Below are 21,862 nucleotides of genomic sequence, written 5' to 3'. Positions count from 1 at the left end.
TGTGATGACTGACAATAAACAGAAGTTTCAAATGATTGGAAAGCAAATGTTCTAATCATTAGTTTAATGATTCACAATTTCATTCGTATAAGATTAACAGGATAGACGTAATTACTATATCAGAAACGGTATTATTGTATCAAATCGATAGTCATACATACGTACACACGTAAACGGATATGCACACTCAAGAGTAAAACTCACTACACAGTAAATGTCAATTTTTAAATAAACAACAATGTATATTATCCTCTTGCCAACTACTAATAACTAGCTAGTAGTGATATGTACAATTTTGTATATAAACTAGAATTCATTGATTAGCAGTCAAACAAAATCTTTAAAATATCACAATAAATAATAATAATAACAAAAATGTAAACTCATAAATTTTAACGAGAAAATCATGATTCACTTTACTAAATGTTCAACATTATCTTTAGTAATATTGAACTAAAAAGCAAACACAGTCAATTATGGAAAAAATGGTTTTAAGAAATGACCAATTTTTTCCATTGATCAACATGGGAAAAATTCTATTCCCGTAACTATGATACATATATTCACATATGTGAATACAACGAAACAGAAGTAGTTGTACAACATATAAATTACTTTGAATAGAAACAGTATATAGTTCTTTTTTGTTCAAGAATCATAAACTGTTTACGTGAAAAACGAGTAACCATATGTTTTTCTTGAAAAACAAAAAGTGGAGTAATAGTAACAACAATGGTTATTATTGTAAGTGAAAATGTTTGTGCACATTTCTTCTATATCTGTAATTATTTACCAAGTTAATATGTTTTAAAAGAAAGAAAATTGCGATGGAAAAAAAAGCGCATTTCTATTGATTTCTAATTTTGTATTTACTTAGTTTTAATTTCAAATTATAAAGAAATACAATTATGCCAAATGTTATTATAGTTTATATTCATGTTTACTACAATCTACAACTCCCGATTATGTAAGAAACAAAAAAAAGCGATTAAAGGAAATCATTTTTATTCCCAACTAATCAAAATATCTATATCATAATGATACAATGCCTTTATTGAGAGACTTTACATGACGAACATTCACTTTATATAGACTTTAAGTAACTGATTAGCATAGAATCAATCTATATTTTACAATATGTAAAGTCATGAAAAAAACAAACAAACATGAAATAATGAAAAATTAATTTAAAACACAGAATTATGAATGATTAGGATGGCTAATCTTACCGACGATGGGAACACAATAAGATAAATGCATTATTTGGATTCAAATCTATGCCAACTGTTATGTAACTATTCATCTATTTCATAATTCACTTAAAGTTAACAATTTTCTAAGGAATAACAGTAGCTTGGTGGTTAAAAATATTGGTTTTTATTTAGTAACCCGTAAAGATGAACTCTACTCTATATAACCTAATGGATAACAAAATAGAAGCTCATAAATTCATAGAGTAATATCAGTAGCACTTTAATCAATATAATACATTAAATCGAAGATATAAATAGAGTAAGTAAACTTAGTAATTATCATCATAACTGTTTATCTTATGTATTGACGTACATATTATATCTTTAGCATGTGATCGACAACCAACTTATACAAAGAGGATGATGATTAAATAAAACGTAAGAACGAGAAGAAAGGATAATTTGAGAAAACTATATCGTAAATAGCATGTTAATCTATAGAGTCATATGATTCAATCATTACTTCGTTGTTGCTTTTTTTTTATTTAAATTAAAAAAAGACGTTTCAATAAATGTAATAGAAACCGATATGCACATGTACATAAATGTACATAAATACACACATTTTTAAAAAGAAAAAAAACTTACAATTCTAGTAGTGATGATGAGAAAAGAAACATCTTCGTTACTGTGCAACCATCATGATTAAAGTTAATAATCGTTAATAGTATAGAAAGTACCGGTCAATCTGATGTAAATTATTTATTGAAATGAACTAACTGGTCACTACTACTACTACTACGAATGATAAACGGTATAATCTAACTGTGTGTATATGTGTATTACCACTTGAAATTAATTCATAAACACAAATCATATGATCGTCTTATAATTAGTTTAAGAATAAAATATGACAATAAATAGATTCTCTCTCCCTCTTTCTCTTATTGTTTCTATTGGATCTGTTTTTATACTGTTTTTATACAAAACATACATTGATATACTTTACTTTTTGTTAGAATTATCATCATATTTTCAGGTATATTTTTAGTAACGAGGAATGAAGACAAAAAAAGAGAGCAAATACTAGTTATTATACAAAGTACAGTTGTTTATGATAATGTTTCTTTGCAATATTCCTACATCAAGTTTCAATGAATAACATGCATAAAATATAATCAACCAAAATCATTTGTGACTGATATGAAATAATTGTTGCTTTCTCACAATTTCAAACTGTTTTAAGTTATTTGAGTTTGTATGTTCAACTTGTTACATTTGTTTGTGTTACAAGTTACATGTTACAACATGCTTACAGTTTTATCAACCGACTTACCATCATCATCATCATCATCATCTTAGATCTAGTGACTAACATCAGTCTTGTTTCCTTAGGGTCAGTGATCTCAACATGTTCTGAAGTGAATTTTTGAAGAGACTTACGATACAACATTCAGAAATCACATTTGAGTTTTTTTACTTTCAGCAAATATGTTTCAAATCAACTGATCAATTGAAAGATTATACTCCAGTGAAAAAATATGATCATAAACTGGATAACAAATAGAGTTTTTATAAATTCTGTTTCATCACCTAGGATGATGATTTGATTAAAATAAAAGATAGAGAATTTCATCCATATATGTACTAGGATTTGGTTGCATGTTGTCAACACCCTACTACGGTTAATACAATTAGAAAAGCTACGTAAAATGGTCAATATATTCACTGCAATACACCACTTTCTATTATTAAACTTATGAATAAGCGAAAATAATTCCATGGGAACTATCGCTATTGTAGAAGAATAGAGGAAAAACATATTCGAACTATTTTCTCAACATTAATTCAACGTACTTGGTAAACTCAATTTCAACCAATGAGCCTACTTGACAAAACTCATAGCATTTCGATGAAAAAAATACTTTTTACTAAATACAAAAGGTAATTAATGCTCATTATTTGATTAATATGAGATTTTGTTAGTAGTAAATTGGACAACAATTTACTAAAAACGCTTTTACATCAACTAATCACTGATTGAGTTAAACATAAGCAAAATTACAATACATAAAAAGAACGTTCACAAATTTCCGACAACAGAATTTGCAAAACGAACAACAGCATTTTTCTGACGAACATATATATATATAGACTCCTGTAGTATGCATCGATGACCTTGTCAGGGATAGAACACAAGACCTTCATGTCTCACGGGCGATGATTATCTAATGTCATTGATGACAAAATTTTCGCCCCCAACAACATAATTTCTTCTTTAAATAGTATTATGGTTAAACCATACTATTAGGATAAACGGAAATATGAAAATCCTTTTCTTTGTGTGTATCAATGCCAAGGTTGAACTTGATAGTTACAAATGAATTGAGCATTAGGTACAAAGTAAATAATTGTGATATCCCAATGAGTAGAAAATTATATTTCAGACGTTTCATGACTTAATGTAAATCACTTCTTGATAATAAATAAAAAAAGATTATTTAGAAAACAATAACATACTTGAACGTATAATAAGTTTAATTGTACCGGATCACGAGCATCCACATTCATATCAGAGAAGAAATATCGACGTTTCAATAGTAGAATTTCCTTTTCATCTACACCTTGTTGTCTTAAACTCTGCGATGGATTAAGCCATTCCACTGAGAGGTGAAAGCGGAAAAGGGGGGATAAATAAAAAGACACTTATAAAGATAAACAGAAAATATAACAGACCTTTCTCTATGGTAAAAACAAATCTATTTAATATGATAAAGTAGGGAGATAGGGTTGAAACAAATCGGTTATTATTATTATGGAAATCAGTTAAACTGTTAAATTATTTTAATTTGCTTGTCTACAATTAATCTCAAAATAATGACTATTATTATTTACTTAAATTATTAAACAACACAATAAACGACTAGTTGGTTGAGGAATTTACTTGTTGTGAAACATTAAGAAGAAAATAAAATGAAATCATTTAATGTCTAGCGGTAAACTGTAAACACTTGAAAAAATAATAACTTTCTAGCCGATTACTAGACTACTACTCTATACACATTGGTTATTGAGGACTAGATAAAAATGGAAAAAAACGCAAATTGTAGAATAAAGTACTTGCTTCGACAGCGAGCTTACGTAGAGAAGACAAGTGAATTTATACGATAACAGGTAAACTTGCAAATCTAGAAGTTCAGAGAAAGTAGACTTAACTTGGTAACAAACTTAACAGTCACTGTCAATATCAAGGTTTGATTTGATAATTTTAAATAAATTGAAATTTAAATAGTCTAATAAATAAACTTGCGTAAAGTTAATTCGATTATGTATTAAGTTACCATCAAAAAGTGGTTTAAACTACGTCACGAAACGTCAGAAATACAAATTTCTACTCATTGGGAGAATATCACAAATACATCAACATTTTATTATTGAACTCAGAAGTTTTTAATCAAAACGACGAGAAACCTAATACGCTGTTGTTTTCTGAACATTCTCCATAGAACGCTGATTACTTCAAGTTTTTCCATTACTTACTTCGGTTGCTATAGGATATTTAATTTGATAAACTTAAGATAATTCATACAATCATGAAATTAAGGAGTTTTTACTAACTAATATCTCCTAAGATATATGTAGAATTACACGATACATATATATTTTTTATATTCATAATATCAATACCGAGTATAACGAAGATACTGTAAAAAGATAAATTACCAATCACTATATACCCTATTTGATAAAACCTCATTAAGCGACAATCAACTCGTCGACACGTCAGTATTCTTCGTTCTATTATATTCAATTCGGAAGATTGGACTAATGCAAAGTCTTTGCATGAATAAACATCACAATTGTAGTACAAAACTAATAGGAGGTCATTAATTTATCAAGGTAATTATTACTTGTATGGATTCTGTATGAGTACAGAAACGAGTCCATAAAAAAGAGAATATATAAGACTATTATTATTAACTCACTATCATCATCGGTGTGTAACTTGCGCTTTAATTTTTCCATTTTTTCTTGATCTCTCATCAATGTACCAGTATGATGATGATGGCTAGTTGATCTTTTCAATGTGTTTGTACGCTCTCGATCCGTTTCATCGCGATCACGAGCCAAAAGATATTCTTCATAATTATAAATACCTGTTGATTGATACAATTTAAGAGAAACAATATAAACGACGTTATGACAGATACTACTGACCACGGATTGATTAGATGGTTCATACATATATATATATGCTTTCCTTACAGTTACGAAAAACAATTAGAAGCTCACTTAGAAGTTTGGAAAGTGATTTTGTATGGTTCACAAGTTATTTTCAGGACTAACTAACATTAACCAAAAAGCCATTGAGATGTAGGAAGTATTTGCATTCTATTTTAATTGAGTTTACCGATATCAGTTTTCCACCATCCCAATACAGAATCGAAATGAAATCAATTATTTGACATTATGTAGTATGTGTTTCTCAACTCTATTTTATTGACGGTCATAGTTTGATACTTACAGAAGGTCATCAGTCATGACACTATATATGAATATGTAATATTAGCATCCTATTTGAATTGTGTGAGAATTTTTTCGCTTATTAATGAATAAAAAATTTTTCTTTAAAAATTAGTGGTCAACACTAAACTCAAAGTAATTTAATTCACTTGATATTGTTTTACTTGAATCTTCCCATTGATGTTTTAGGACTGAAATTGATCAGTCTCTTATTGGCATATGTGTATACTGTGCGTATGCCTCGATATTGCCTTAATTTACAAGCATTATAAGCAAAGATGGATAGTGGCTAGCAGTGGAATCCAGGACGCGCGTTTCGTCCTGTTTGAGACTCGTCAGCTGGATGTACCTGCATCTCAGAGTTGATGTTCACTCTGGGACTCGAACTGATCAATTTCAGTCCAAAAACATCAATGGGACGATTCAAGTAAAACAATATCAAGTGAATTAAACTTCAACCCATTACACAAGCAAGTGGCTATCAGGACTCAGTAGCTAAGTGGATAACGTGATGGTGTTTGAAGCGAACGGTACTGAGTTCGAGTCCCAGAGTGAACATCAACTCTGAGATGCAGGTACATCCAGCTGACGAGTCTCAAACAGGACGAAACGCGCGTCCTGGATTCCACTGCTAGCCACTATCCATCTTTGCTCAAAGTAATTTGTTATATTCAAATTCACTCAGTACTTTATTTTCATTTGAATAACAGTAAGTGTTGCAATCACAAAACTTTGTTTTTATGCAACCCACAGGTAGTAGTAGTGTGTGCTACTTATACGGATGGATATAAGTAGTATGTAGCAGGAACTCGGAGCAGAATTCTTACAGGCAGAAGAAAATGAGAAGAGAAAGAAAAACTGAAAGCATTCAGAGTAACAAAAGCAATGGAAGAACGATGGAGTTCGTAAGTGCCAATCCAAGAAAGGTGTGCAAATAATGCATTTAATGTAGTTTTCATATATTACAAAGGCACTCTGCAATTTTGTATTAAACAATAAATTGTTTATTCATTCACTACGGTATGAATTTCCTCTGTCCGAGTCTTCATTTGACAAAATAGTAGTAGTGGTAGTAATACTAGTGATTGTTATTGAAGCAAATAAGCTGCAGAACTGGATTGTACATTTCGTCAGTCAATAATTGATCCTTTATTTTTTTGTTTTTAATTCTTTAATGTGTATTTTATTTTTTTCCAACAAACACTTCTTTTTATTAGTTTGTCTTCAATTATTTACATATTGCAAACAATAATCATGACGATAATAACTATGTTTTCCTATTTCATTGAATAACCCACTCCCTCGTATTCAATTCGGAAAAGAATGATGAATAGGGAAAAAGGAAATCAATGTAATTGTTACAAAAAATCTATTTATCTATCCAATCGATTCCAATAAGATATTTATTATTATTATTATTATTATTATTATTATTATTATTATTATTATTATTATTATTATTATTATTATTATTATTATTATTATTGGCCTAATCAACTCCACTCCCACCAATGAAATCGATCATTTATTTTTTCCCCAAAAAAAGAAAGCTTATTGATTGAATTTCAAATTTACAATTACAAAGATTTTCCCGGAATTTGAGAAAGTCGATAAACTTGAATTGTCAATGTAAATCAACTAGCATAATCAATATTAGAATATAAATCTATAAGTTTTAAACAATTACCCAATTAAAACCAGATGGGTTTTGTGGATATTATAGTAATTTCAATGGTTAAGATCATGATTCATTTGAAGCTATACCACCATGGAAAACCTGGAAGCACTGGACGGCCGTTTCATCCTATTGTGGGACTCCTGGAGTTAATTAAGACCTAGATTACCATCAATCAAGCAGACATTTTGCTGAATGATAGTACTGAATGTATATTGTATAAGTTTATCTTAAATACCAGTCAATAATAACTGAATAAAAATTGAATCTGTGGTACAGCGAATAAAACAGTAAAGAAAAGGTTAGATACTCAGAATACATATGTAGTGTGTGGATATGAATCATCCATTCATACCGTAAATAATTAATGCAAAAAATTACATCTTGACCTATGATTTCGTCTTAGTGTATATACCATGAATGACATTATTATAGATGCACAAGCACTATACACTAAATGTTATTTTTAAGCTGCTCAAATGCATGATAAGTGGACTTTTGAGGAGATTGTTGAATTTCATTGAAATCATGAAGTGATCAATGTTAGACCACTATTGAAAACCTGGAAGCACTGGACGGTTGTTTCGTCCTGCTTTAGGACATTAACATCATCGAATGCTGGCTCATAGGTCTAGAAGTTAAATGTTTGCGCAACACCAGAGATCCTGGATTCGAATACCGTGGGTGGGATAGTGGATACGCAATGTTGAGGAGTCCTATACTAGAACGGAACAACCATCCAGTGCTTCCAAGTTTCCAATGGTGGTTTAATGTTGATCGGTTCATGATTTCAATAAAAATAAAGCGATTTGTTCTTCCAAACATCTCAAAAATAATTTCTTATCTAATAAATGTTTTAAAATAATATTAACACATACAACACACTTTCTCTCTGCTTACTGCTTCCCACAAATATAATCATTACTTCACATGCAAATATTAACAGTTAATATATAGGTGTTGTAAATTTATTGATTATATACTTAAAATACACCTTTTTCTAAAATAATTTTGATGATAATCATATTAAAAACGAAATACTGCAACAACTAATATTTATGAATTTAAAATAACCTCAAGGTAGCTTCCACAACTATACCCCCTAGCTAAAAGTAAAGTGAAGTAGCTGCTTGAAGGTTAAGGTACTTTGCTTTTAAACCATTGAGTGGCTGGCGTACAGCAAAATACGTATTCTTCAAGGTCGAATGCATATGCCTATATGTAGTAAGTGAGTTACATTTTCACCCCAATTTTCTGTTAGAAAATATATACCGATATAAAGAGAGAGAAAAAAATCTCAGTTTCAAAAGAAATGAAAAAGAGGGCTATTTACAATATAAAAAAACGATGATTATTAAACCCTATGGGAATGAGACCGAAACTAGCTGTGTCTAGTGTGTGTATTTTTTTGATGATCTAAGAAAGACATCATAATAGTTATATTTATTAAGAACAAGAAAATGAAACAAAACAAGATAATTAATTTTACTAAAATCATCTCACTTTCAATAAATCAATTCATCTTAAGTGAACATCTTAATAAACAATGACAATCTATCTCTGTCTACACATAGTCTTTATTATTATTTTTTAACTGACAAATATATATCAAATTTTAAAAGCAGAGAAAAACAAAAGAAGAGTATTTATGTGTGCATTTGTGTACTTTTATTTAACTTCCTTTCAACGTCACTCACTAATTTTAAGCAGCATAACACAATCTAGTTAGTGATACTATTACTATTAAGAAACAACCTTGGAAACAGTAATTCTAATCATCACATGATAGACACCAAATTAATCGATGATTTCATTAGTAAATCAATGAATTATTCGAAGAAAAATTACAACAAAGGCTGTGATGATTGTACCTCTTCCTGTCTTCTTCGTTTTCAATGATGATAATGATTTATTTTTTTTTATTTTACAAGCGTAATATAATATCGTTTATTCTACATAAGAAACAAGACTGGTAGAGTATACATCTGAAAAATATATCATACTTAAACAAAACAGCTCAAAACTGAAATGAATACAATATTAAATCAATGTATCGATTAACAATTTGATAAAAACAGTGAAAAGAAGATATATGTAGTGGTATTTTTGTCCAAGAATGTGGATATGTGTCTGGTGAATCTAAATTTCTCCAACTATTGGCAGTAATACTACTAATAATAATAACATGAATAAACCCTTTATATGCAATCTTTCTTTTATATATTACCACCATTGAATTGACTATTTCTATGAATTCGGTGTTCATCTTGTTGTGTCATTGAGGTATGGCAACTTGAACTGATGCACATATGTGCCTGGTTCTACGTTGTAGCTGACTGACTGAATATGAATAAACTAAATCCTTAAAACATTGTACTTTTAAGGAGATACTTAATTTAAAGTAACAAAACGCATACAAATAAAATAATCCCTAATAATCAAGGTTTTTATCATAAATAAAATCACTTTAGGGATTGAAAAAAAGCTTTTTTTTCAGTTATTTGAAAGTGTAAAAACGTAAATTGTGAATTCAATTAAAGACAATTAAACAGCACAACAAACCTGAACAATCAGTACATTTGTGCTGTCATAATATCGATCATTTGGAAAGTGTAAAAACACTGTAAAAATGTATTAATAACCATTAAATTAAATTACATGATAAAGATGAAAATGTGGATAATGGAAGCATTGATTGTTTATCATATATTAGATAGGACACACATTGAGGAAAGCACCCAACTGCGTCACAAGACAAGCCCTCACATGGAATCCTCAAGGCCAAAGGAAAAGAGAAAGACCAAAGAACACGTTACGCCGGGAAATGGAGATAGACATGAGAAAAATGAACAAGAATTGGATGGAATTAGAAAGGAAGGCCCAGGACAGAGTGGGTTGGAGAATGCTGGTCAGCGGCCTATGATCCATTAGGAGTAACAGGCGTAAGTAAGTAAGTAAGATTAATTGACTATTTTTTCTATGAATGTTGATTACTTCGTTTCTTTTTGCAAATAACTACTAGGCATTGATTGTTATTCAGAATTGAAATTTCACTTTTCTAACTGATTCTAATGTATTTATGACATGTTGATTTTGTTTCGATAAATTTTAAATAAAGAATTAGAAATTGAACATGTCTGTTTCTTTACCGGATATTTTTTTGGAATTATGACGAAGTGAGGAGTTATTATACCGACAATCTTTGAAATAACTGTTGGTTGAGGCTAATCAATATTAAACTAAAATGATAAAATTTTATCCATATTAGTTAACTAAATTAAATTGTAACTTAGGCAGTTTATTAGGCTATTAATAATTCATGATTTTTACTGTCCAATTATGTGGGAACAGAGAAAGTTTATTCTATTGGCTAACAACTAAACGGGAGTTTCAACCGACTTAATTCAACATAGACTAAGCTAATAACAACAACATGCCTTTTGATAGATTATGTCCTAGCTGTTCGAGATAGATATACGGGATAACATGACTAGGATAATAATAATAATATCAATTTGTTACCAAATAAGAGAATTCCTAGTATTTTATCAGTATTTGTTGAAATTAGGCTATTCATTATACCTTTAGAAAAATACGTTCCTCATTGGTCGTAAGGCATAGCGACAGACGATAAAGTGAATATATTTAACACCATTGAAAATGTTATTCCACTTTTTACTGATCACCTTTATTAATATGCCCTCTTTGGTAGTCGGCTGTGCGAATGGATACCCTTACAATACACATACCCTGGTAAGATTGACTTATCATCCTAAGTGATGTGATTCATATTGTTTTTTCTTGTTAACTTACTATTTTCTTGTACTCCTATTGTTTAGTTAACTTTTATTTTTCATATCGCACTGACTTGACTAGCAAACGTATGATCAGCCTATTCGAAATGTACTACGCTATTATATCATGTGGTTGTGACAAACTTGATCTTCCCCTTACATTATCTAAATTTATCAAAGGGACTGAATGTTTTACAAAAGCAATAATAATAGTGATAAAAATCGTTGGTAATAGTGTGGCGGACAAATTGTTAAAAAGAAAATACAAATGATTGGAAATTTCAGTGTGTTTAAGTAATTATATCTTTCATTTGTAATAGTGCATGCTAGTATAAATACTGAATACAGATTAAGAATTGTCCCGTTTTAGGATAGATTTGATTAAACGTATGTTCAGATAATTCAAATCATTTGAAGAACACTCGGATTGCGGGATAGTGGTTGAGCTCTCCTGAGGAATCCCACATTAGGACGAAACAGGTGTCCAGTGCTACCAGGTTTTCATCGGTGGTCTAATATTGATATCGATGAAATTCGACAATCTCCACGACAATATACTTAAAACAGGATGACATCTTACACATTCAAAACAAAACTTATATGTGATAAGTTTGACTTTATTTCTATTAATTAGCGATGGAATACTGTCAGTTATTCGGATATATGTATTATCAAACCCTAACGCCCAAATACATTTTAACAACATGAAGATAATTTGGCGAGACTATAATTTATAGACCAACCAATCAAATTTTAGATAGATCTTGGATTTCGGTGCTAAATTCATTAACCGTTTGGCTAAATACCATTTTAGCATTATAGCTTATGCCAGTTCGTGATGAAAACACTAAATCTAATTCTTAATTCTAAAATTCAACCGTAAATCCGAATTCTAACTCTTCATACTAATATATAACCCTCAATTAACCCTAGTAAGTAGGTTGCTTTAGCGTTGCTGAAAGGTCGACCACAAATTATAGTTCAACCGATGGTTCTACTGAATTATAATATCAGAATACTTATTTTATCAACCAATTACATTGATCAATAATAATAATAATGGACATAATTTGATGGAAACAGAAAAAAGATAAGATATTTAAAACGAAGAAAAAACATGTTAAAAGGGGATTTTCAGCAAACAATCAGTTAATTTGTTTTACTGAAACAAACAAACACCAATTAATCACTTATAGCATTGAACAACTGTTCGCTCATAATTCAAGTTTACAGTTTTTTCTGACTTCTTTTTTTTGCTTCTTAAAACTACAAGCAAGAAATGTTACGTTAGCAATTCAAATATTTGAATCTGTTTGAATGAAATGGGTGAAGTGAATAATACGTAGGTGGATGGGTGGATATAATGACAAGTAAATATTCAGTAGTAATGCATCTATCATAAAATATTTAGTTTGTCTTAAAAGTTGAAAACCAGTGCACACCTTAAAAATGATTAAATTAAACATAGAACATTATTATCTAACCAAACTGAACCTAGTGTATAGGAAAGTTACAATCCTATGGAATCAAGTTAAATCTTTAAACCAATGAACTACATGTAAATATATATCTATGTATAAATTCTTACCCATTTTAGTGCATATCATCAACATAAGTTCAGCTACAGTTTTACTATCATCCACTTTCAAAGTTTTTCGAGTTCCATCCATTGTACGAATATAGAGCCATCGATATCTGTATCTATATTCTACTGTATCCTGTTCACGTTAAAATACAATAAGGAAAAAGTAAATCAATAAATGAATAACATTCTTGAGTTCTTTTTATTTCTCAAAGAATAGAAAGTAAGAAAAAAAATTACATCACATTATAATGTAGATAACCAAAAACAGGTATTTATTTATCAATGTATCCTATATAGACGACGATAATGGAAACTACAAAAACTTCATGAGAGCATGTAGTAGTAATCAGTATCACATTGGTCTGCTACAGTGCAATCGACATGAAAGTGTAGTGTTCATTCAAATTACTGAAATATATTTTTAAGAACTATTATATGTATTGTATAGATATATTTTTCGTTTAACAAACAAAACAACATCAAGTGAAAGTTTTAGTATTAGTTCTATTGAGAAGCCGTGACCAGTGCAGCTAATCCGTGTCAATTAGAGATAGGTGTCTACCTCAGGCAATGGAAGGTGGTCACGCAATTTCGTGGATTGGTTGAAGTTAGACATTAACACCGTTGGCTGCCGGCTCAGTGGTTAAGTGACCCGGTGTGCGGGATCGGGGGTGCGTATTGCTGAGGAGTTCTATACTAAGACGAAACGGCCATCCAGTGCTTCCAGGTTTTCAATGGTGGTCTAACATTAATCGACCCATGATCTCAATCAAAAACTCGACAATCTCCACAACCCCATATTGACAAAAAGCTGTGAATAAAGTAGACTTGTGAAGTAGTCACAATTGGCTTACATTATACTCATGGAAGACACGAAAAAACTATTTATAATTGTCAAATCCACTGCTCGATGATGTATTTCTGCATGCCCTACACAAGTAATTCCATTACAATTACAACTTGAAAGTAACTAAATCACACATTCAACGACAATTGCATAATCAATAAATTATCATACACCACGGGATATCAGCTATTAGAAATCAAGGAAAAAAAGAACTAATGGATAATTTTACACATTACTACATAATACATAATACAATAGAGAAAAAGAGAGAGAGAGATAAAGAACAAAATTTATGACAGAGTAGTTACCAAAACCATTATTATTAAAAATAAGGTAATAGTGAACATTTTCAAAGATAAAATGGTCATAAATAGTTCATTTTGTAACTGACAGACGAACCAAGTTTTTATTTCGATCATAAGCAATTAATCGAAAAATGTATGATTTTGAAAAACAATCACGTACAAATCAGTGCGTATGTAGATGACATAGAGCACACGAAATAAATTGTATTCAGTTCATTCTACAATCTTTATTATTCTTGTATGAAAAAGTTTTTAATTCAATTTTTTTGCTTTCAACATTGTATATGAATAATTACTGTTCAGTAAGTAAGTAAGTCAGTCAGTCAGTTACAACGTAGGACCAGGCACATATGTGCATCGGTCCAGGTTACCATACCGTATCAGCACAACAAGATGAACACCGGATTCATAGCAGTGGTTATGTCAAAGGTGGTAATATATAAGAGAAAGATTGCATATAGAGGTATAGTACAAGAAGAAAAAATTGGTTCGTAGAAAGAAAGTCAGTAAGTAAGTAATAATAATAATCAAAGTCACTTATTAATTAACAGTCCGGTCTTCAGTTGCATTTTAAGTGTACGGATCATTCGTACTGTAAAGCTGACCAGATCACAATAGGTAAAAATGTGTTCTAACCAGCGACTTAGTAGTCGGAATTCGAGTGTTTTAAACTCAGATTTATCGTACGCACTACAGTTCAAAGACAGGAAATATTTCGAACGACACTATAAGTCAGCCAATCACAACATCTAAAGATATTTAGAACAGCTGTCTGGATTATTAAAGCTCTATACAAACGCATGTAAAGATCATCGACAGACAAATTTAAAGTATATTCAATAATATAATGTAACGAAAGATCACTGGATTGGATCAATGGTCACCACAGTAAGTTTTGATGTAGCAAAAAAAACTGGAAGATATGTACAGGTATTTTTATAAAACAACCTCCACTCATTTATTTACAAGAACCGACTTCTAATATTAAATAAAGCAACAGAAAAGTGATGATTGATTCCAATAAGAAACCGCATTATATTTAATTAGCTCAGATGATTATTATATAACAGACATGATACCTCTTAAATCTAAGAGGATACGTGAGAAACGCAAATGATATATCTATGCATGATTGAATTATCCGTGAAAGGGAATGAAGAAACATGAAATGGGATCAATAGTCATCAATTGAGCATGATAAACAAATCATCTGCCAGATATCAGAATAAGCTATATATTTCAATATTATTGACATAAAGATTTTACTAATAGGAAATCGGTTGATGAAGCAGTAGATCTTCATCACCTGAGGTTATTGGAACATGTATTACATATGCTCAACCATCGCCTAACGAATAGCGCAACGTCAGTTGGTATAAGAGTTAGTTTAGAAGAAAGATAAAGACAGCCAAACCAAAACATGGAACCAGTACATTAAATTATTGACTACTGGACTAGATAGTGTTGATTGATACTAACAAGCTGTCTCGAGTTCACACGATTATCTTGACCAATAAATAAAGACATTGGGTGACGTTGGTTCAAAAGCAGTTACAATGAATCAGATACATTCACTGTTTGTCTTCTTTCGTATTTTGAGTTTTAAAATTATCTTACACCTTTTATTCTGTAAATTCAGTTTTTCCCAAATCATATTGTCTACGGATCATCTTTTTTATTACTATTGACACTGTTACTACTTCAGCTATTCTGGCATTTTTATTGATCATTTCATTTTGTTGTGTAAATACACTGTGATAATTTGAACTAATAAATATATATGTGACAGGTTTCATCACATTGTTTAAGAGACGAACTGGTTATTATTTTTATTATTTTCTCACTAAAAATCATATTAGATGACAAACGCCACAGAATAATTTCGTTTTTTAAAATAACGAATTCATATGGACCAACTTATTAAGCTGTCAACCAACTATTGACAGATGATACTATTGTAAATGATTAAGTATATTTAATGTATAAGGGAATGAAAAAGCATCAATAAATTAGACATGATTTAATAAACATAGTGTAACATAATTATGCACATGGTTGCTATTATGTCTATTATTATTATTATTATTATTATTATTATTATTATTATTATTATTATTATTACCATAAAATTTAATTCAAAGAAAGATGTAATAACTACTGATCAGGATAACAAGAGTGAATGGAAAAAGTTGTTGTCTATAACACTGTTTGAAATTTCACAAACAATTAAAATAAAGACAGAACATGTGTTTCACAGGTAATATAGGGAAAACGGCAGAATATGATGATAATAATATCATGTTTGCGTGTATGTGTGTATGTGCATATTTGTGTGGAGAATGAACTGTACCATGTTGTTGAAACGGATACATAAGTTATATTTTCAAGAATAAAATATGCATAAACATACATTAGTGAATTGAAAAGAATTATCAGTAGAATAAACAAACAGAAATTAATCTTAATAATGGGAAGAGAAGAAAGTGAAATAATGTTGTTTACTAGGTTAATAGATGAATATAAATGAAATTTTAATTTATACAAATGAGTTAAATCTATCATAATAAGTATGTTATTCAAATACATCACATATAGATCAATATAAATATAAATGCCTTGAAAGTTTACAAGAGAGAAATAAGAAAGAAAAGGAATTAGACAAAAAGAAATAAAACTTTTATTTATAAGTACCTATTTAAAAATAGTTTACATGAAAAGGGATGAACATATCAAAGTGGAAAGACTATTTCAATATTGATTATATATATATATATATATATATATATATATATATATATATATATATATATATATATATATATGTTCAGCACATGATGTTACTATTATAAAAGAAATATTGAAAAGTACACATAACACTGAAATGCTTAGTTCGTGTATTAATTTTTGACTAATCAGTTATGCAAGTACATTGATAGTATTTATTATTTTCATCAATATACTAGATTAAATATACAGATGATGTTTAACAACAACAACAAAAAAAAAGAACAATGATACCCTAATTTAAGGTTAAATATTCAATCATTTATATGTTTTAAATAAATAAATAAATAAAAAAGAACAAACACCTGTAAAACATTTTTGGGAGTCAACTTTTTTTTTCACTGTCTACATGCACCAATTAACTGATATATCCGGTGTATATCATCTCTCTCATGTATAAAATGTTGCAAATAATAGTAATAATATTTAAATTAATCGGATTACGGATTATTCTAAAATATCTGTTTCCATTTGATTTCAATATAATAAAATCATACCCATCCATTCATTCATTCATTCACCTATCAATCTATTTATCTTTCTGTCTATCCATAAATATATATTCATTCAGTTCAACTGATTGAAAATTGAAAGTTATTACATTAAACTTGTAATAATTATGATTATTATATGATGTAAATTATATACATGGATTAGTAATAAATTGTGATAACTACCTTTGTTTTTATCAAAAAAGATATTTACATGAACATTCTCAACAATTCACTTGATATTGTTTTACTTGAATCTTCTCATTGATGTTTTAGGACTGAAATTGATCAGTCTCTTATTGGCATATGTGCATACTGTGCGTATGCCTCGATATTGCCTTAATTTACAAGCATTATAAGCAAAGATGGATAGTGGCTAGCAGTGGAATCCAGAACGCGCGTTTCGTCCTGTTTGGGACTCGTCAGCTGGATGTACCTGCATCTCAAAGTTGACGTTCACTCTATTCACTCTATCCATCTTTGCTTATAATGCTTGTAAATTAAGGCAATATCGAGGCATACGCACAGTATACACATATGCCAATAAGAGACTGATCAATTTCAGTCCAAAAACATCAATGGGAAGATTCAAGAAAAGCAATATCAAGTGAATTGAACTTCACCCCATTGCACAAGCAAGTGGCTATCAGGACTCAGTAGCTAAGTGGATAACGCGATGGCGTTTGAAGCGAACGGTACTGAGTTCGAGTCCCGGAGTGAACATCAACTCTGAGATGCAGGTACATCCAGCTGACGAGTCCCAAACAGGACGAAACGCGCGTCCCGGACTCCACTGCTAGCCACTATCCATCTTTGCTTATAATTCTCAACAATATCTATATAATTTAATGATTACATGAATTTTATAGTTTGGATTTTCAATTTTTTACATCATTTATTAATATTTTACTCTGATTGAATTAGTTTCATGCGTTTTAGCTAGTTTGCAATAAATCAGTCATGTTTTTTTTAAATTTTTTTTTTTGAAAATCACTACGAGATGGGTAAATTATATGACTAGCAGGAACAAAAAAAAAGTAAGAAGTAATTTATTTAACATTTCTTCAGCAGGAATATATTTCAATACGCCCAGGTTGTAACATTTGGGTAGGACAATTGAGATAACAGTAATGGATAGTTATATATGTGTATTTCCAATACTTGTTATCATTGTTAAATTCATTGAGTATAAATTTTAATTATGGTCTACTTATTCATTCACACACTGCTAACAATATTCATAACTTGTTGACTGCACCGATAATAATCAATAGTAGAAATATAAAGTAGGATATATATGTGAAAATTAGTATTAGATTTGTGAGGACATAAATTTATTTTTGACATTAGTCATCCAGTTAGGTATAAACGAACAAACACATGATTTAAATCAAGCAGTACTATATATACTGTTGACAGGTTGAACTTACCAACTGTTACGAGTGCTATGTCTGACTATTCACTTGTTTTAACAGTAACCTAGTAAAACACAATAAACTACTTCCCATCTCGATGTATAATGCTAGATGGTATAGGAAAAGGTTGAAAGGTCAAGGGCAGCCATATTATAAAGTAGCATTAGTCCCTGAACTCAGGATGTCGGTTGGAGGTGCGTTGGTGTAGATGAAAACTATTTGGCTGAGAATCGTCTGACCAACGTGAACTACAGTTGTGAACAGTACATGACATGCCGCATAATCTGTCGTGATGATGCAGATGAATTCATTTAGTCTAAAGCAACATCTAACTTGGCAATGTAGAGCGTAGTAATAGAGATAATAAAGATTAGGTACTACGAATATGATTTAAGGAAAAAATAATGGAACAAAATCAGTCAGTCAGTCAGTAACAACGTAGAACTTCGTACGTACGTACATCAGTTCGAGTTGTTATACCACATTAGCACAGAGATGCAGTGGTCGATTCAAATCCCGTAGTGGTAGAGGTAATAAGAGTACAAGCAGTAATCGGGAAAATTAGGGTTTGGAGATGTTATTTAAAGAGTATAATACAGTGAAATAAATTTGGGAAGAGAAAAAAAGGACATTAGAATTTGGGAGAACAAAAAGAGTGGATGCACCTGCGCCATTGCAAACGATTCTGAACCATGTCATTCAAGGTCTCTAACCATCGGTTGCTGTCATCTCGCGGTCCCTAACCAGGTAGTCTACACCTACCAACATGGCTCAGTTCACTTGTCAATGACTTCATGGATTTGTGCCATGTTTTGGTCTGGCTGCCCCTAGCTTTCTTCCAACCTACTCCTATACCACTGAACATGGCACGTCGAGGCAGTCGGTCGTTGGGCATACGTAACACAATGGAACAAAAGATCTGAAATCATTTCAAAAATTCTGACATAGGTGCATTAACTCTTTTTCTTCTCTTAAATCCTTAGTTTTTATACCTTTTGTTGCCTAAGTTAACTATTTCCTCTTGAATTATACCTTCTAAGCTTAATTATTTTTACCATCACTGATACTACTAATTACACTACTTTGGTATTCATTTTGCTCTGCTAATGTTGTGTAACAACCCGAGTTCCACATTGGTTTTACTGATCGACTGAGTGAAACATAATCTGAAAAGTAAGACTATCAAATGAAAATGTTTTTCCGGACGAACAAAAATTAACAAAAATTATTTCCCAACAAACAAGTAAACATAAAAATGAGGGGCAAAGGACTATGAAAAATGTTGATTAGTAAAAGTAGAATAACTGTAAAACTTTTTTCGATTACTAACTGACAGCTAAGGCATGAGAGAAAACCAAGAAAACAACGACCAGATATCGTTAATTGGGACTCCTTAACAGAATTCCAATCAAATAAACCTACACACGCGAATAAAACCAAAGTCTTGCACCTCACACCTGGCAATGATACCTTCTATTCCCTAAGTTTCTATTTTAAATGTTTCACTCAATTTCGCCGACGAGTAATAGTTTCACATGTGACTTGGTTGACAATACATATGTGACAGCTTTCTTACCAGATATCAGTGGGAAATCTTTATTTGCTTAAGTTGTTAAGCAGTAAGTAAGTGAGCCCATAACAATTAATTCTGGTTATTTATCAACTCTCCTGCTATAGATCTTTTTCTAGCAAAGTTAACCTCATGCCTCACTGTTGGCATAGTTCTTATTATTTACATTTTCTTAAAGATTATTTATTTGTTTATCTAGATCGAACGAAAACGATAAGGCACAATAAAAAGGACTTCACTTTGTTTACCAATGCAGTGTTTTTAATTACAGTTCTATCACAATGTCCAAACTGAAGCATTGTGGTAAAACAATAACAAAGTAGCAAAGTTACATCAGTATGCTTTATTGTAAAGATATTGAGAGCGGGAAGTTTAAAAATTGTTTATAATCTTTATTATTTATGGAGACAAGAAAGAACTGTCAAGTAGATGAAGCGAATTTCGTCGAAAAGGAAGATAACGTCATCGATCGTATGCAATTTCTAGCATTAGATTCATGAGTAAAAATAAAACATCACATTATACTAACTAGAAAGTCATGTCTAATGAGAAACAACAGGAAATACGAAAGTGGTTATAGATATATCACATCTGATCTAGAAAGATTCAATAAATTCATGAAAATGACTATAACCTAAGTAACGTAATAATACAAATAAATAATTTGATCAGGATATCAGTTATGACATTTTAAAGCTGGTCAGTGGTGCGTATTGGTCAACTATCAGTCAGTCAGCTACAACGTAGGACCAGGCACATATATGCATCGGTCCAAGTTGCCATACCTCATTAACACAAGATGGACACCGGATTCATAGCAGTGGTTAGGTCAAAGGTGGTAATATATAAAAGAAAGACTGCAATAAGGATATAGTACAGGAAGAAAGATTTACTACGAAGAAAGAAAGATGTGAAGCGATTTTAATCTCTTAGTTTAAGGGAAGACAGAGAGTGTATACACCGACGCCATTGTGATCGATTCTGAGCCATGTCGCCAAGAGTCTCCAACCATTGGTTACGATAGTCACGCGGACTCCAACCAAGTAGTTTGCATCTACCAACATCTCTCAGACCAGAAGTTAGTGACTTCAAGCACTGATGCCACGTTTTGGTTTGACCGCTCCTAACTTTCTTCCAACCATCCCGAACACCGGTTAGCATTGCACGACGTGGTAATAGGTGTTCACGCATACGTTACACGTGGCCCAACCATCTCAGTCGATGAAGATTCACAACCTCATCAACTGATTTACCATCATTCCCTAATACCCTACGTCTAATCTCACTATTACTTACCCGGTGATCCCAACAGACGCCAGCAATATTTCTAAGGCATCTGTGGTCAAATACTAGTAGCTTACGAGTATCTTCTACTCGTAATGGCCATGATTCGCTGCCGTAAAGTAAGACAGAACGGACTGCCGCGCAGTATACTCGTCCTTTTATTGATAGACGGATATCTCGCATTCGCCATAGGTGAGGCAACTTGGCAAAAGCCAAACGAGCTTTTCGAATCCGTGCTGAGATTTCGTTTGATACCAGCCCATTAAGGCTGATCAAACTTCCAAGATAAGTGAAGTTGTCAACGCGTTCGACTACTTTACTCCCTATCCTTAGTTCAGGTATTGACGCGGGCCAGTCCTGAAGCAACAACTTGCATTTAGAGGGAGAGAAGCGCG

The 21,862-nt window shown here is 31.1% G+C and overlaps 1 protein-coding gene across 3 annotated transcripts in view; it reads right to left on the bottom strand.

Annotated features, from left to right (window-relative positions):
• Nucleotides 1-21,862, bottom strand: part of TLN1_1 (Talin-1) — a 125,122-nt gene that overhangs the window by 69,146 nt on the left and 34,114 nt on the right. The window contains exons 4-6 of one of the 3 annotated variants that reach the window (XM_051209256.1): nucleotides 12,775-12,904; nucleotides 5,180-5,350; nucleotides 3,714-3,856 (exon numbers count right to left, since the gene is read on the bottom strand). In XM_051209256.1, coding sequence (XP_051074697.1) covers nucleotides 3,714-3,856; nucleotides 5,180-5,350; nucleotides 12,775-12,904 — 444 coding nt within the window. Of the gene's footprint in view, nucleotides 1-3,713; nucleotides 4,056-5,179; nucleotides 5,922-12,774; nucleotides 12,905-21,862 lie in introns of those variants that run through there. The other 2 variants (XM_051209254.1, XM_051209255.1) reach the window with 2 other exon arrangements.

Source organism: Schistosoma haematobium, chromosome 1, assembly GCF_000699445.3.
Source record: "Schistosoma haematobium chromosome 1, whole genome shotgun sequence".
In the NCBI taxonomy this organism is placed as follows: domain Eukaryota; kingdom Metazoa; phylum Platyhelminthes; class Trematoda; order Strigeidida; family Schistosomatidae; genus Schistosoma; species Schistosoma haematobium.
The sequence above is the reverse complement of the archived record's forward strand: the minus strand, read 5'-3'. Positions and strand labels throughout refer to the sequence as shown.